Source organism: Panulirus ornatus, chromosome 5 (genome assembly GCF_036320965.1).
Source record: "Panulirus ornatus isolate Po-2019 chromosome 5, ASM3632096v1, whole genome shotgun sequence".
Classification (NCBI taxonomy): Eukaryota; Metazoa; Arthropoda; class Malacostraca; order Decapoda; family Palinuridae; genus Panulirus; species Panulirus ornatus.
In genome coordinates, this window is record NC_092228.1 from 40,102,185 (window position 1) to 40,118,310 (window position 16,126).

General features: G+C 38.9%; 2 protein-coding genes across 3 annotated transcripts in view; one reads left to right on the forward strand and one right to left on the reverse strand.

The window, feature by feature from the left end:
• The window catches only part of Itpr (Inositol 1,4,5,-trisphosphate receptor), a 266,291-nt gene that overhangs the window by 107,855 nt on the left and 142,310 nt on the right, over positions 1-16,126 (forward strand). Inside the window, exons 22-23 of the mRNA XM_071662011.1 lie at positions 11,882-12,003; positions 13,712-13,881. Coding sequence (XP_071518112.1) covers positions 11,882-12,003; positions 13,712-13,881 — 292 coding nt within the window. The remainder of the gene's footprint in view (positions 1-11,881; positions 12,004-13,711; positions 13,882-16,126) is intronic.
• LOC139748689 (prolyl endopeptidase) overlaps positions 1-16,126 on the reverse strand; it is a 245,071-nt gene that overhangs the window by 42,966 nt on the left and 185,979 nt on the right. The window lies entirely within an intron of this gene.

Below are 16,126 nucleotides of genomic sequence, written 5' to 3' on the forward strand. Positions count from 1 at the left end.
TGGTGATGTGAGAAGGAGATGGAGTGAGTATTTTGAAGGTTTGTTGAATGTGTTTGATGATAGAGTGGCAGATATAGGGTGTTTTGGTCGTGGTGGTGTGCAAAGTGAGAGGGTTAGGGTAAATGATTTGGTAAACAGAGAAGAGGTAGTAAAAGCTTTGCGGAAGATGAAAGCTGGCAAGGCAGCAGGTTTGGATGGTATTGCAATGGAATTTATTAAAAAAGGGGGTGACTGTATTATTGACGGGTTGGTAAGGTTATTTAATGTATGTATGACTCATGGTGAGGTGCCTGAGGATTGGCGGAATGCTTGCATAGTGCCATTGTACAAAGGCAAAGGGGATAAGAGTGAGTGCTCAAATTTCAGAGGTATAAGTTTGTTGAGTATTTCTGGTAAATTATATGGGAGGGTATTGATTGAGAGGGTGAAGGGATGTACAGAGCATCAGATTGGGGAAGATCAGTGTGGTTTCAGAAGTGGTAGAGGATGTGTGGATCAGGTGTTTGCTTTGAAGAATGTATGTGAGAAATACTTAGAAAAGCAAATGGATTTGTATGTAGCATTTATGGATCTGGAGAAGGCATATGATAGAGTTGATAGAGATGCTCTGTGGAAGGTATTAAGAATATATGGTGTGGGAGGCAAGTTGTTAGAAGCAGTGAAAAGTTTTTATCGAGAATGTAAGGCATGTGTACGTGTAGGAAGAGAGGAAAGTGATTGGTTCTCAGTGAATGTAGGTTTGCGGCAGGGGTGTGTGATGTCTCCATGGCTGTTTAATTTGTTTATGGATGGGGTTGTTAGGGAGGTGAATGCAAGAGTTTTGGAAAGAGGGGCAAGTATGCAGTCTGTTGTGGATGAGAGAGCTTGGGAAGTGAGTCAGTTGTTGTTCGCTGATGATACAGCGCTGGTGGCTGATTCATGTGAGAAACTGCAGAAGCTGGTGACTGAGTTTGTTAAAGTGTGTGAAAGAAGAAAGTTAAGAGTAAATGTGAATAAGAGCAAGGTTATTAGGTACAGTAGGGTTGAGGGTCAAGTCAATTGGGAGGTAAGTTTGAATGGAGAAAAACTGGAGGAAGTAAAGTGTTTTAGATATCTGGGAGTGGATCTGGCAGCGGATGGAACCATGGAAGCGGAAGTGGATCATAGGGTGGGGGAGGGGGCGAAAATTCTGGGAGCCTTGAAGAATGTGTGGAAGTCGAGAACATCTCGGAAAGCAAAAATGGGTATGTTTGAAGGAATAGTGATTCCAACAATGTTGTATGGTTGCGAGGCGTGGGCTATGGATGGAGCTGTGCGCAGGAGGATGGATGTGCTGGAAATGAGATGTTTGAGGACAATGTGTGGTGTGAGGTGGTTTGATCGAGTAAGTAACGTAAGGGTAAGAGAGCTGTGTGGAAATAAAAAGAGCGTGGTTGAGAGAGCAGAAGAGGGTGTTTTGAAATGGTTTGGGCACATGGATTGAATGAGTGAGGAAAGATTGACCAAGAGGATATATGTGTCGGAGGTGGAGGGAACGAGGAGAAGTGGGAGACCAAATTGGAGGTGGAAAGATGGAGTGAAAAAGATTTTGTGTGATTGGGGCCTGAACATGCAGGAGGGTGAAAGGAGGGCAAGGAATAGAGTGAATTGGATCGATGTGGTATACCGAGGTTGACGTGCTGTCAGTGGATTGAATCAGGGCATGTGAAGCATCTGGGGTAAACCATGGAAAGCTGTGTAGGTATGTATATTTGCGTGTGTGGACGTATTTATATACATGTGTATGGGGGTGGGTTGGGCCATTTCTTTCGTCTGTTTCCTTGCGCTACCTCGCAAACGCGGGAGACAGCGACAAAGCAAAAAAAAAAAAAAAAAATTATAGTAATATTACTGTAATAATGATAGTTATTATTATTCTTTCATGCTTATTCGCTGTTCCCTTCTCTAGCTAGGTAGTGCCAGAATCTGATGACTGGAACTTTAAGGAAATATCCTCACTTGTCTCTTCCTCAGTTCATTGTTAGGAAGGTAAAGGAAGGACTTCCCCCCTTATGCTCCTGCCCTTTTTAGTAACATTCAGTGATACACAATAAATACATGGTTAATAGTCTAATCTTCCCTAATCTCATGTATAATTTATGATTATGATGATAATAGGAATAATTGAAGATATTGATAATGAGATGTTTGAGGACAATATGTGGTGTGAGGTGGTTTGATTGAGTAAGTAATGTAAGGGTAAGAGAGATGTGTGGAAATAAAAAGAGCATGGTTGAGAGAGCAGAAGAGGGTGTTTTGAAATGGTTTGGGCACATGGAGAGGATGAGTGAGGAAAGATTGACCAAGAGGATATATATGTCGGAGGTGGAGGGAACAAGAAGTGGGAGACCAAATTGGAGGTGGAAAGATGGAGTGAAAAAGATTTTGAGTGATCGGGGCCTGAACATGCTGGAGGGTGAAAGGCGGGCAAGGAATAGAGTGAATTGGATCGATGTGGTATACCGGGGTCGACGTGCTGTCAATGGATTGAATCAGGGCATGTGAAGCGTCTGGGGTAAACCATGGAAAGTTGTGTGGGGCCTGGATGTGGAAAGGGAGCTGTGGTTTCGGTCATTATTGCATGACAGCTAGAGACTGAGTGTGAACGAATGGGGCCTTTGTTGTCTTTTCCTAGCGCTACCTCACACACATTAGGGGGGAGGGGGATGTTATTCCATGTGTGGCGAGGTGGCAATGGGAATGAATAAAGGCAGACAGTGTGAATTGTGTGCATGTGTATATATGTATGTGTCTGAGTGTGTATATATATGTGTACATTGAGATGTATGGGTATGTATATTTGCGTGTGTGGACGTGTATGTATATACATGTGTATGGGGGTGGGTTGGGCCATTTCTTTCGTCTGTTTCCTTGCACTACCTTGCAAACGCGGGAGACAGCGACAAAGCAACAAAAAAGAAAAAAAAATTGATAATGATAATGATGATGATATTAAAAGATGAAAATAATGCTGAAAGTGCTGAAATAGTAGTGATAATTATTATCATGATTACCCTTATTATCACAATTATTTTTAGAATTTTTATTATCATTGCAATAATAAAGGAAATGAGGAAGACTGAATTGGAGATGGAGGAATTGAGTGAATTAGATATTGAGTGCTTGTATATGCAAGTGGGTGAAAGGTATGCAAGGTGTAGAATGAATTGGAAGGTAGTGGTTTACATGGGTCAATGTAGTGTTAGTGGAATGAACCAGAGTATATGAATCAGATGGGGGAAACCATGGAAGGTCTGTGGGGCCTGGTTGTGGATGGGGGCTATGGTTTCAGCACATCATACATGACAACTAGAGAATAGATTTAAGTGAATGAGGTCTTACCTTCATTTATTCCCAGTGTTAATTTGTAGTACAGGAAACTACTAAGTATGAAAAATAGGAAAAAGATTAATGACTATTTTTTTTATACCTGTTTGCCATTTTCTTGGTAGTGAGACAGGTCCAGAAAAAATTAAAAATAACTCTGATGATAATTACTGAAATCATTTTCTCTATGTCAGATTGCTTCTCATGCCTCATTGAGGTAACATCAAGAAAACAAGAGATCAGGAGCCTGTTTTGCCTCATCCAATTTCTAGCTCTTATGTATAATGCATTGAAACCATCGTTAAGTTCCATAGACTATTCCATGGTTTATCTTGACATTTTTTTGTGCTTATATTCAGACCATTAACATCATTTTGCCCCTTATATTCCACATCATTCCAGTTTATTCTATCATTTACATGCTGCCCACCCTCCTGAATGATCAGGTCATAATACCTAAATGCCTCCTATACTCTGTACTTGCATCTTCTTGGTTCCCCCTCTCTCTTCCTTTCTCCACTTCTAACCTTTAGTTAGTTTTCCTTTGCTCATCCTCCCCATATGTCTAAACCATTTCAGCATACTCTGTTAAGCTCTCTCAATTAGACTGCATTTACTACTAAACCTCTCTTACACTTTCATTCCTTACATGATCAGTGGCCTCACCACACAACATCCACAAACTTTTCATATAATCATGTCCATCCTCTTCCTTTCTTTTGTATTCAAGACCCAAGACTTCCATTCATACAACATGCTGATGGGATTACTTCCTCCAGACATACTAATCTTTACCTTAAAAGACACTGCCTGTCATTCCACATGTCCCTTGATGCATCCAGGAACATAGACTCCTCCTTCACCCTATAACTCACTCCAACTCCTATGGTTCTATTTGCTGTACTCACCACTCTCAGGAAATTAAAGCTCTGCACTTCCTCTTGGTTTCTTTATTCAAACTTACTGTCATACCATCTGGTATTATTCCCTGCTGCACCTTATTACCTTACATTTGCTTAGATTTACTCTCAGCTTTCTCCCTTCACACACATTCTCAGACTCATGTCATTTTAGCAAAGTAGTATCAGGAATGTATGAGTAAGCATTTGATGATAGATCCTTGCTGTTTATTTTGTTTTGTTTGTTTGTTTCTTCACACTTTTGGTAGAAACAGTGGAGAGGAGGAGGAATTTCAGCCTTTCCACTCCTGCCCCTTAAGTTGCCTTCAACAATGCATAGTAGATACTTGGGTAGTTTTTGTATTCCCCTTTCCCCAGGATTGATGATAATAATGCTTGTAATAAAGGTGATAGTGATAATGATATAACATATGGACAAATGAATTAAGACATGCTGTATTAGTAAACCTTAAGTATAATCCAAGACTTCTACATCAAAGGAAAATAGAAATCTCAAATTGATTGAGAAGTAATTTCAGTTTAATAATTTGAGGCTTTTATTTTTCTCTGAAAATGGTTTCTATTTGCAAACCAAGTTTGATAACTTAAAAGATTAGCTTGGTGAAACTAGAAATGTTTTTCAATATTGTTCACAATTAGGTTCTATATATCTATGTCTCTGACGCCCATTCCCTGTGGGAATTCCCTGAAGGGGTTGGCCACAGCAAGAGTCTTCATTGCTGGTGAACTCCAGTGCCATTTCTTAGCCTTTAGAGTCTCACACTTAACAGACCACAGGTAGAGTGCCATTCTAGCACAGTGTGTAAGATGCATCTACCTAATTATTATACTGACTTCTACCCAATGTTCTTGCCTAATGTTCCAACCTGCTACTTTACTTAGTGCTACCATCTTATATTCCTCTCTACTACTTTTACCAAATGTTTCTTCCTGATGCTCCTGTGTAAAGTTCCTACCACCTACTTCTATCTATTGCTCCTACCATTTTGCCAAAATTGATAATTAGGTTAATAAGATGATAATGGGACATCTTAGCACATCATATCTGATTTCCGATTATGTTCATAGTTTGGCCTAGGGAATCAGAATCATTATTACAGTACACTCTTATTCAGCTGATCACAAAACAACAGCTTTCAGATGCACGGTGTACTGCATTTGCAGGAAGTCAGCAAGGCAGCAGTATTTGCAAAAAATATTCAGTGCTCACTTTAAAGAAACATTAAAAGTATGAAAATTTATCAATATATGCATTCAGAATGTACACATAGTGAGTCATTCTGGGTAAATGTAGACTAGATATTGTATGTGTTAGAAAGCACAGGAATATATTAAAGTATTGTTATCAATAACCTGGCTTCCTACATCACTGGAGATCAGTTTTCTCCCATGCACATCTATACCCATACCTCTTTATGCTCTATTGATTCTTGTGATTTCCATGATTGTGGGCTCCAAAAATATTTTTATTGTAATTAACCATTAATGAAAAAATAGAATGATAAAGTGGCCTGGGGAGGGTGAAAGTCCATTGTCCATAACAAGTATTACAGCATAGGCTTAGTGACAGCATAAGTGTCTCAAAAAGTACAAGAATGGTGTACCCATTAATTACTGTTCCTCTTACCTGAAAGACATAAATCCAACGTACATCCTCTCATAACACTAGATATTGATTCATTCCCATTTAACAAAGCTCCATCCACATTAGATATGACAAATGACACACAAAAAATATTCATTCCCATTGCCCAAAATATCAGCACAATAACTATAAATAAGTTAAATAACCTCAGAGCACTTACTACAAAAATGCATCTGCTCCACCCAAAAATATATTTCAGTGCCTGGTAATCCACTCTGTTAAAAGCAAATACAGATAAACATTACTCAGTGTAGCTTCATAGGTTGTAGTTTTGCCATAACGTAGTTGGCAAATTACTACTGTTTTTTGTGAACACAGTACATTCCCCTTCTCCAACATACAGGTACACCACTGAATTTCCGGCAACTGATGGTTCAGCACCTCCTTCAGTCCGGACAAAATTATGTGAGGTACCTTGAAATTACCACAGCCACCAGACTAGTTTACTGGGTGGCCACAGATGGCGTGGTGTGTAGAGCACACTTATTTACATTCTTTATACTGCACTTGGTGGTAATACCGCAATTCTGTAAGATTCTTAGCTTAAATTGCTTAAATTTAACCCTAGCTATGGCTTCTAAGACATATGAGAGTGTCATTCATGGTGTCAAACATGACACCAGTCCTTATCGATAAAGTAGAACTGTTGAAAAAATGGACCGTGGTGTTTTGATGAGTGAGCTCTGTGACATCTACGCTATTGGTTCCTCAACTGTATATGATATAAAGAAGCAAAGAGAGAAAATAGTGAAATTCTATGCAGACAGCGATTTCAAGAAGCAAATGACAATTAGAAAAACTATGAAAGATGGTAAGAGTACTGAGCACAATTGAGTGATGATGGAATGGTTTTGACAGTGTCGAAGTGATGGAGTGGACTTTTCAGGTAACATGATAATGGACCAGGCTAAGTTGTTCCATAAAGAAATTACAACATGAGCGTGACTATAGCGAAAAATGGCTTCAAAGATTCAAGAAGTGTCATGGAATTTCCATGAATAAAGTGTGCAGAGAAAAGCAGTCTGCAAACCATGAAGGACAGGATTCAAACAATCTGAGGACAGACTTACATCTTAGGGTGCTCATACATTTGATGTTTATTTATTTGAATTTCTAGCAGTCCATGGTATACTTTAGACACATGGGAGATGTATGATTAGTGGGTTAGAGGTGTGTTGATGAATTATTATTACGTAACCATGGTTGGTCTGGCAAAATGGTTAATCTGGTAAGGCTTTGGAACCAAGAGTGCTAGAAAATTGGTGGTGTACCTGTACTTGTAAAATGTGCAGTATATGTGCTTTTACCAAAAATTGATGTGAAGGAGAGGAGTTACCTGCATCCTAGTGTGTTATATATTATGAGGATAACTTCTTGCATTCATTTTGCTTCATAGGCATCTATCATCATCAATTTTCCCATTCATTTCATTATGTTAGTTGGTATATTACGTTAGTTACACATGCAGTGCCACATTGTGATGGGTTAAGAGGCTGAAACAAATTAATCTTTTGTTTTGAATAATATAGTATTTCAGAAAGTTACAGCAATTCATTATTGGTATATATGTCTAAATGTGTGTGGATGTAACCAAGATGTGAAAAAAGGAGAGATAGGTAGTATGTTTGAGGAAAGGAACCTGGATGTTTTGGCTGTGAGTGAAACGAAGCTCAAGGGTAAAGGGGAATAGTGGTTTGGGAATGTCTTGGGAGTAAAGTCAGGGGTTAGTGAGAGGACAAGAGCAAGGGAAGGAGTAGCAGTACTTCTGAAACAGGAGTTGTGGGAGTATGTGATAGAATGTAAGAAAGTAAATTCTCGATTAATATGGGTAAAACTGAAAGTTGATGGAGAGAGATGGGTGATTATTGGTGCATATGCACCTGGGCATGAGAAGAAAAATCATGAGAGGCAAGTGTTTTGGGAGCAGCTGAATGAGTGTGTTAGTGGTTTTGATGCACGAGACCGGGTTATAGTGATGGGTGATTTGAATGCAAAGGTGAGTAATGTGGCAGTTGAGGGAATAATTGGTATACATGGGGTGTTCAGTGTTGTAAATGGAAATGGTGAAGAGCTTGTAGATTTATGTGCTGAAAAAGGACTGGTGATTGGGAATACCTGGTTTAAAAAGCGAGATATACATAAGTATACGTATGTAAGTAGGGGAGATGGCCAGAGAGCATTATTGGATTACGTGTTAATTGACAGGTGCGCGAAAGAGGGACTTTTGGATGTTAATGTGCTGAGAGGTGCAACTGGAGGGATGTCTGATCATTATCTTGTGGAGGCTAAGGTGAAGATTTGTATGGGTTTTCAGAAAAGAAGAGTGAATGTTGGGGTTAAGAGGGTGGTGAGAGTAAGTGAGCTTGGGAAGGAGACTTGTGTGAGGAAGTACCAGGAGAGACTGAGTACAGAATGGAAAAAGGTGAGAACAATGGAAGTAAGGGGAGTGGGGGAGGAATGGGATGTATTTAGGGAATCAGTGATGGATTGCACAAAAGATGCTTGTGGCATGAGAAGAGTGGGAGGTGGGTTGATTAGAAAGGGTAGTGAGTGGTGGGATGAAGAAGTAAGATTATTAGTGAAAGAGAAGAGAGAGGCATTTGAACGATTTTTGCCGGGAAAAAATGCAATGGAGTGGGAGATGTATAAAAGAAAGAGACAGGAGGTCAAGAGAAAGGTGCAAGAGGTGAAAAAGAGGGCAAATGAGAGTTGGGGTGAGAGAGTATCATTAAATTTTAGGGAGAATAAAAAGATGTTCTGGAAGGAGGTAAATAGAGTGCATAAGACAAGGGAGCAAATGGGAACTTCAGTGAAGGGCGCAAATGGGGAGGTGATAACAAGTAGTGGTGATGTGAGAAGGAGATGGAGTGAGTATTTTGAAGGTTTGTTGAATGTGTTTGATGATAAGAGTGGCAGATATAGGGTGTTTTGGTCGAGGTGGAGTGCAAAGTGAGAGAGTTAGGGAAAATGATTTGGTAAACAGAGAAGAGGTAGTAAAAGCTTTGCAGAAGATGAAAGCCGGCAAAGCAGCAGGTTTGGATGGTATTGCAGTGGAATTTATTAAAAAGGGGGTGACTGTATTATTGACTGGTTGGTAAGGTTATTTAATGTATGTATGACTCATGGTGAGGTGCCTGAGGATTGGCAGAATGCGTGCATAGTGCCATTGTACAAAGGCAAAGGGGAAAAGAGTGAGTGCTCAAATTACAGAGGTATAAGTTTGTTGAGTATTCCTGGTAAATTATATGGGAGGGTATTGATTGAGAGGGTGAAGGCATGTACAGAGCATCAGATTGGGGAAGAGCAGTGTGGTTTCAGAAGTGGTAGAGGATGTGTGGATCAGGTGTTTGCTTTGAAGAATGTATGTGAGAAATACTTAGAAAAGCAAATGGATTTGTATGTAGCATTTATGGATCTGGAGAAGGCATATGATAGAGTTGATAGAGATGCTCTGTGGAAGGTATTAAGAATATATGGTGTGGGAGGCAAGATGTTAGAAGCAGTGAAAAGTTTTTATCGAGGATGTAAGGCATGTGTACGTGTAGGAAGAGAGGAAAGTAATTGGTTCTCAGTGAATGTAGGTTTGTGTCAGGGGTGTGTGATGTCTCCATGGTTGTTTAATTTGTTTATGGATGGGGTTGTTAGGGAGGTGAATGCAAGAGTTTTGGAAAGAGGGGAAGTATGAAGTCTGTTGGGGATGAGAGAGCTTGGGAAGTGAGTCAGTTGTTGTTCGCTGATGATACAGCGCTGGTGGCTGATTCATGTGAGAAACTACAGAAGCTGGTGACTGAGTTTGGTAAAGTGTGTGAAAGAAGAAAGTTAAGAGTAAATGTGAATAAGAGCAAGGTTATTAGGTACAGTAGGGTTGAGGGTCAAGTCAATTGGGAGGTGAGTTTGAATGGAGAAAAACTGGAGGAAGTGAAGTGTTTTAGATATCTGGGAGTGGATCTGGCAGCGGATGGAACCATGGAAGCGGAAGTGGATCATAGGGTTGGGGAGGGGGCGAAAATTCTGGGAGCCTTGAAGAATGTGTGGAAGTCGAGAACATTATCTCGGAAAGCAAAAATGGGTATGTTTGAAGGAATAGTGGTTCCAACAATGTTGTATGGTTGCGAGGCGTGGACTATGGATAGAGTTGTGCGCAGGAGGATGGATGTGCTGGAAATGAGATGTTTGAGGACAATGTGTGGTGTGAGGTGGTTTGATCGAGTAAGTAACGTAAGGGTAAGAGAGATGTGTGGAAATAAAAAGAGCGTGGTTGAGAGAGCAGAAGAGGGTGTTTTGAAATGGTTTGGTCACATGGAGAGAATGAGTGAGGAAAGATTGACCAAGAGGATATATGTGTCAGAGGTGGAGGGAACGAGGAGAAGAGGGAGACCAAATTGGAGGTGGAAAGATGGAGTGAAAAAGATTTTGTGTGATCGGGGCCTGAACATGCAGGAGGGTGAAAGGAGGGCAAGAAATAGAGTGAATTGGAGTCATGTGGTATACAGGGGTTGACGTGCTGTCAGTGGATTGAAGCAAGGCATGTGAAGCGTCTGGGGTAAACCATGGAAAGCTGTGTAGGTATGTATATTTGCGTGTGTGGACGTGTGTATGTACATGTGTATGGGGGGGGGGGTTGGGCCATTTCTTTCGTCTGTTTCCTTGCGCTACCTCGCAAACGCGGGAGACAGCGACAAAGTATAAAAAAAAAAAAAAAAAAATATATATATATATATATATATATATATATATATATATATATATATATATATATATATATATCCCTGGGGATAGGGGAGAAAGAATACTTCCCACGTATTCCCTGCGTGTCGTAGAAGGCGACTAAAAGGGGAGGGAGCGGGGGGCTGGAAATCCTCCCCTCTCACTTTTTTTTTTTTTAATTTTCCAAAAGAGGGAACAGAGAAGGGGCCCAGGTGAGGATATTCCCTCAAGGGCCCAGTCCTCTGTTCTCAACGCTACCTCGCTAATGCGGGAAATGGCGAATAGTATGAAAGAAAAAAAAAAAAATATATATATATATATATATATATATATATATATATATATATATATATATATATATATATATATATATATATATATATATATCTTTCTTTTCTTTCAAACTATTCGCCATTTCCCGCATTAGCGAGGTAGCGTTAAGTACAGAGTACTGGGCCTTTGAGGGAATACCCTCACCTGGCCCAATTCTCTGTTCCTTCTTTTGGAAAATTGAAAAAAAAAAAAAAAACCGAGAGGGGAGGATTTCCAGCCCCCCGCTCCCTCCCCTTTTAGTCGCCTTCTACGACACGCAGGGAATATATATATATATATATATATGTATGAGGAACATGAAAGTTTATATGTATTGCATTGCTTTTTTGCTCATGTTTTTTTTTTTGCTTATATGTTTTATGATTTTGTTATGAAGTAACTAACATAAGTTTTTTTTTTTTGTTTCCCTGCTCTATTCTTCCTGAATTCCATTTCTGTATTCTTTTCTCTTCATCTCTTTTAAACTCTTGATTTGTTGCATGTTCTGTTACGTGGCTTGTGGCATGATTATTCTTTTGCATGAAATTTTGTGATTACTTGCTTCATATTTGTGTTTATGAATTGAAAATTAATGTGAGCTTACTCAATTTGGATGAAACTTCTGATCTTTTTTTAATTTTAAACTCTATAAATCATATTGAAAACTAATACTGTATGATGTACCATCTATATTCAATTCTTTCATTTTTTCTTGAATTGTTTATCCCTTTCTTATACATGATATTGCTTACATACTCTTGCTTTATATCCTCTTGATTCCTCTTCTTTTATCTTATTTCATTTATTCATTTCTTTGGTATGTTTTTGGTCTCTCCTTTTTTCCTCTTTCATTCCTACTTTTGCATCCTGCTATAACCATACTGAGCAGCTAAAGGGGGTGTGATTAAGAGCCTGGGTGATATGGGTGCTGTTGTGACAAACTTGGCTCTAGGAACCACAAGGATGGGGCCAAGGCTAGGTGGAGGATCAAGCCCTAAGAAGAAGGTGGGAGGAACGGAGAAAGAAGATACGCTTGTCATGGACACAAAACTGAAGATAATTGAAATTTTGGAGGTAAAGTCTTATTCTTTTTTGGGGGCAAGGGGATTAATTTTCTCCATAAAGTTCTCTCTATTTGCACTAGTCTTTAAATAATTTATCCCAGTCCTGAATACTACATTGATATCTATACGTTACCAGTATGGCTTTGCAAAATCTTCATATACAGCAAATTTTACATTCTGTTGTTCTTACTCCTCTCATGAGTACAGTCTTTTGTTGTTATCTACAATACTGACTACATAAATTAAAGAATTGCATAACTCAGGACACTGGTTTCTGGACAGGAAAGTCATGCATCCCTCAGTTTCTTGATAAGTGTGATAAAGTTGCATAGGTACTGGAGAAGCAAATTGCCGATGTGATTTACGCAGACTATGCAAAAGCATTTGATAAATGTGACCTTTGTGTCAAAGCTCACAAAGTGCCTGAGATGTAAATAACTTCAAAAATTGGAAGGTGGATGTACTACCTCTTGACCAACAGATAGCAGCTTATTGTAAAACCTGGCTATTTAGTGCTTCCAAGGGAGAAAGTTCAGTTTCTCAAATACTGTATGCATGCAGTGAGACACCTAAAGCATTGTTATCTGCTGCTATCTGTAGGTAAATGTTTGTTTAGTGTGTGAATGTTGTGTATTGTTGTGAGTAGCAGTGGAGGGTGGTGGTATAAACTGTACTTATCATCCAAATCTGTGTATTGTGTAATTGAAACATCTGTGATTTGACACAGTCAGTTAGTGAAATGCAGTACTTTAAAGTGGTTTGGGTATGTCGAAAGAATGCAGGATGGGGAGTTTGCAAGAAGAGCAGTTGATAGTATGATTAAAGGGGTTGTTGTGAGAGGAAGACCACCTGTGACATGGGGAAATAGAGGGTAATAGTACAGGAGGGAGAGAAATTGCATAAAATTCATGGAATGGTTCATGTGAGGGTGGCATTTAAGGACAGGGTTAAGTGAATACTTTTTTGCTGTCTTCTCCCTTGATGGGAATTTTTGGAGGGAATGGACATCAGAGATATAGAGAGATAGATACTAAGTCAGTTCTCCTTAAAGAATTGGGCATGTGTCCCTTTTTCTAGCCTGTATGATTGGGGTTGAATGCAAGTTCTGCAGAACCTGACTTTTTCAAAAGGTGCATTCCTATGTGCACTTCATCCATCCCATTCAAGTTGGAAACAGAGGAAAATATGATTGCAACAGAGATGTATTTAGCACCCAAACCAGCCTGTATTAAGTGCCTTGTTGCAAATGACTTTTCAACTTACTTTGAGCTTAGATGTGGTTCCTTAGGAAAAAAAAAAGCACATTTTTGGTAGAATATATGGGTGACATTGGGTGACCAAAATTTATTAGGAAGACTAGGTATATGCATGCCTGTTTTATCATGGAAAATTTCATGTGAAGATAAATGAAAAAAGAGAATTGAGATTGTATGTGGGAGAGAGAAAGACTAATAAATAACTAAAAAACAGGAAAATTCCTATGGATTTTATGAATGTGATGAGTTATTTGCATGTCAGTAAAGCAAAAATCTATATAAGATTGTGTACAGGTAGCTTAGAATAAAGGAGATTAAGCCTTTAGATTTTATTGATTCAATGTGCTTTTTATCTATCTGCTTGAATACTTATATGACATTAGGTTATCATGAGAGTTACTCAATCCTTAACCATACTGGTATATATTTTACACATCTGACCCCAGTGATACTTATTTTCAGTTTATTCTAAACGTACGTCTGGACTATCGAATTAGCTGTCTCCTATCAATCTTCAAGAAGGAGTCTGATGAAAACCCAAGTTCCCTTACTGGAGAGGGAATATCACAAGGATTGAAAAATAAAAATGTGGAAAACATTTGGGCTCAGGCTCAAAGCATTTTTGATGAAACGTGAGTCAGCTGGTTAAGACTAGTGATTGGAAGATTATCTGAGTGAAAATCATTTGTAATAAACTTATGATATTCCTTGATTCATAATGTATTTAAGCTTTCTCCACATTTATAATGCTATGGCACATGTAGAACCTCCCCTAGCAAGTTGCTCACTAAATGCATTGAAACATTCTACATTGGTTCATTTCTCTTATGTGATCTCTCATACTATCTGTTGTTCTTCATGGTATGATCTGTTGAACTTTTCATTCCTCTCATAGACCATACATCATGCACACTGCCAATCTTATTCTTTCGAATATCAGTCATCTACTTGCCTTCTTTTTTTTCTTTAAACATCTTCGGACATCACTTTGTGTATCTCATTTAATCCTATTGATGCTCACATTCTTTGTGGTTTTTCACTAGTCTTATCCTCAACTGAGATCCCATACGTGTTTGAATTTTTTCTTTTACTCTGTCTCCTACCCATTTTTTTTATGTTGCTCATCATAAAGAGTTTCCATTTTTAGTTATCTTCAGAAGATTATGTTATTTCAGCCCCTGCTCTTGTAAAATTGTCTCCTCGTATTGCAGTCCCTAAGACTAGTCCTCCAGAACACAACTGGCCGCTGCTTGATATAGTGTCTGGGTTGTGACCAGCTACAGAAGGATTGGCCGCAATGATACCTCCTCCTTTCTTCATTCATTAAAGCTGTGGAATTCTTTTCCTAATTTTTGTCTCTCCCTCTCCCGTAACCTTTTCACTTTCAGGAGAGGGTTTACAGACACAAGAGCTCAGATTATTATTATTATTATTTTTTTGTAAACATTATTTTACCTTTTCAACCAACATGACTTTGAATAGGGCATACTTGTGATTGCCATGTATCTGTCTATATCTCTAATGCCTGTTCCCTCTGGGAACTCCTGTCAAGGGGTTGACCTTGGCAAAAGAATTTCCACTTATCCTTGTCCTTACCTGCCTCCCACACATACACCATTCCACACATTCTTTTCCCATTTCTCTCCCTCCAGTACTCTTCCACTCTATTTACCCATGTCACAGGTAGTCTTCCTTTCAAATCATCTCTTTTTATCTATCTACCTACATCTCTCACACCTGTTCCCTCCAGGAACTCCCATCAAGGAGTTGGCCTTGGCAGAACAATCTCCACTTGCCATGTAGTCTACTATAGAAAAGGTAAATGGAAAATAGATCTTTGAACACCACTTTTGCATCATTGTATGTTACATTCATTCTGATCCTGTCACAGTTAAATTATGCACTTTATAATCTTGAGCTGAAACTTTTTTTTCTGTTGTAGCTAACATGGCATGGACCACTTATGGCCATCTTGGATGGAAGGAAGGATGAAGGGAGAGAAAAGATAAAAACTGATTTGAGATATCATTCATTTATAGACTTGAGTGTTGGAGGTGAATAGGTTTTAGGAAAAAGGCAAGCATGAAAGAAGGAAAAGTAATCCATAGTTTCATTGTTCAATGAAAAGAGTAAGTATCTTGATGGTCAGCCCTCATGTGGCTGGTTTCTACAGAGAAGCTTATAAGGCAGCATCCATTTGTGTGCCATAAGTCCAACCGTTAGTGGCTGGGACACATGTTGATAGAAGCAGCATTCATTTGTGTGACATGAGGCCAACCATTAGTACCTGAGACATACAAGAAGCAGCATCCATATGTGTGCCATGATTCCAACCATAAGTGTCTGGGACATGCAGAAAGCTCACAGTAGTAGTAACTGAAATAATTACTGTAGAACAGAGAGAGTCATCACAGCAGACAGAAAGGGATGGTTGAAGAGAGGTATTTGCAGAATAATAAGCTACATAGAAGGCTTTCAATTATGCAGTGCTAAGAGAGAGGTTGAAGTGCCTATCCAGATATGAAAGCAGTAATTTTAGCATCTATACAACATTTCCAGCTTTTAAGAGATGTGGTTGTTTGATATGTCATGTTATTTGAAGGTTGAACTGCATTGTCATGAAATTTAATGCTTTGAAGTAGGATATAAGTGAGATTTAGAAAGGTATAGCATTTTTGAACTTTTAAATATAGCCAGGATATTGCTAACCTAATATAAGATGCATCATCAAAAAATTATAGGACTGCTCATCATTATGATTACTGCATCTCTCACATAACCATTTGTATCTCACCCTTCATGCCATTCCTTTTGAAAGTTTCACCTCCTCTTCCTTGTTTTGCTTGAACATATTTAAGTTACTTTATTATGAAAATG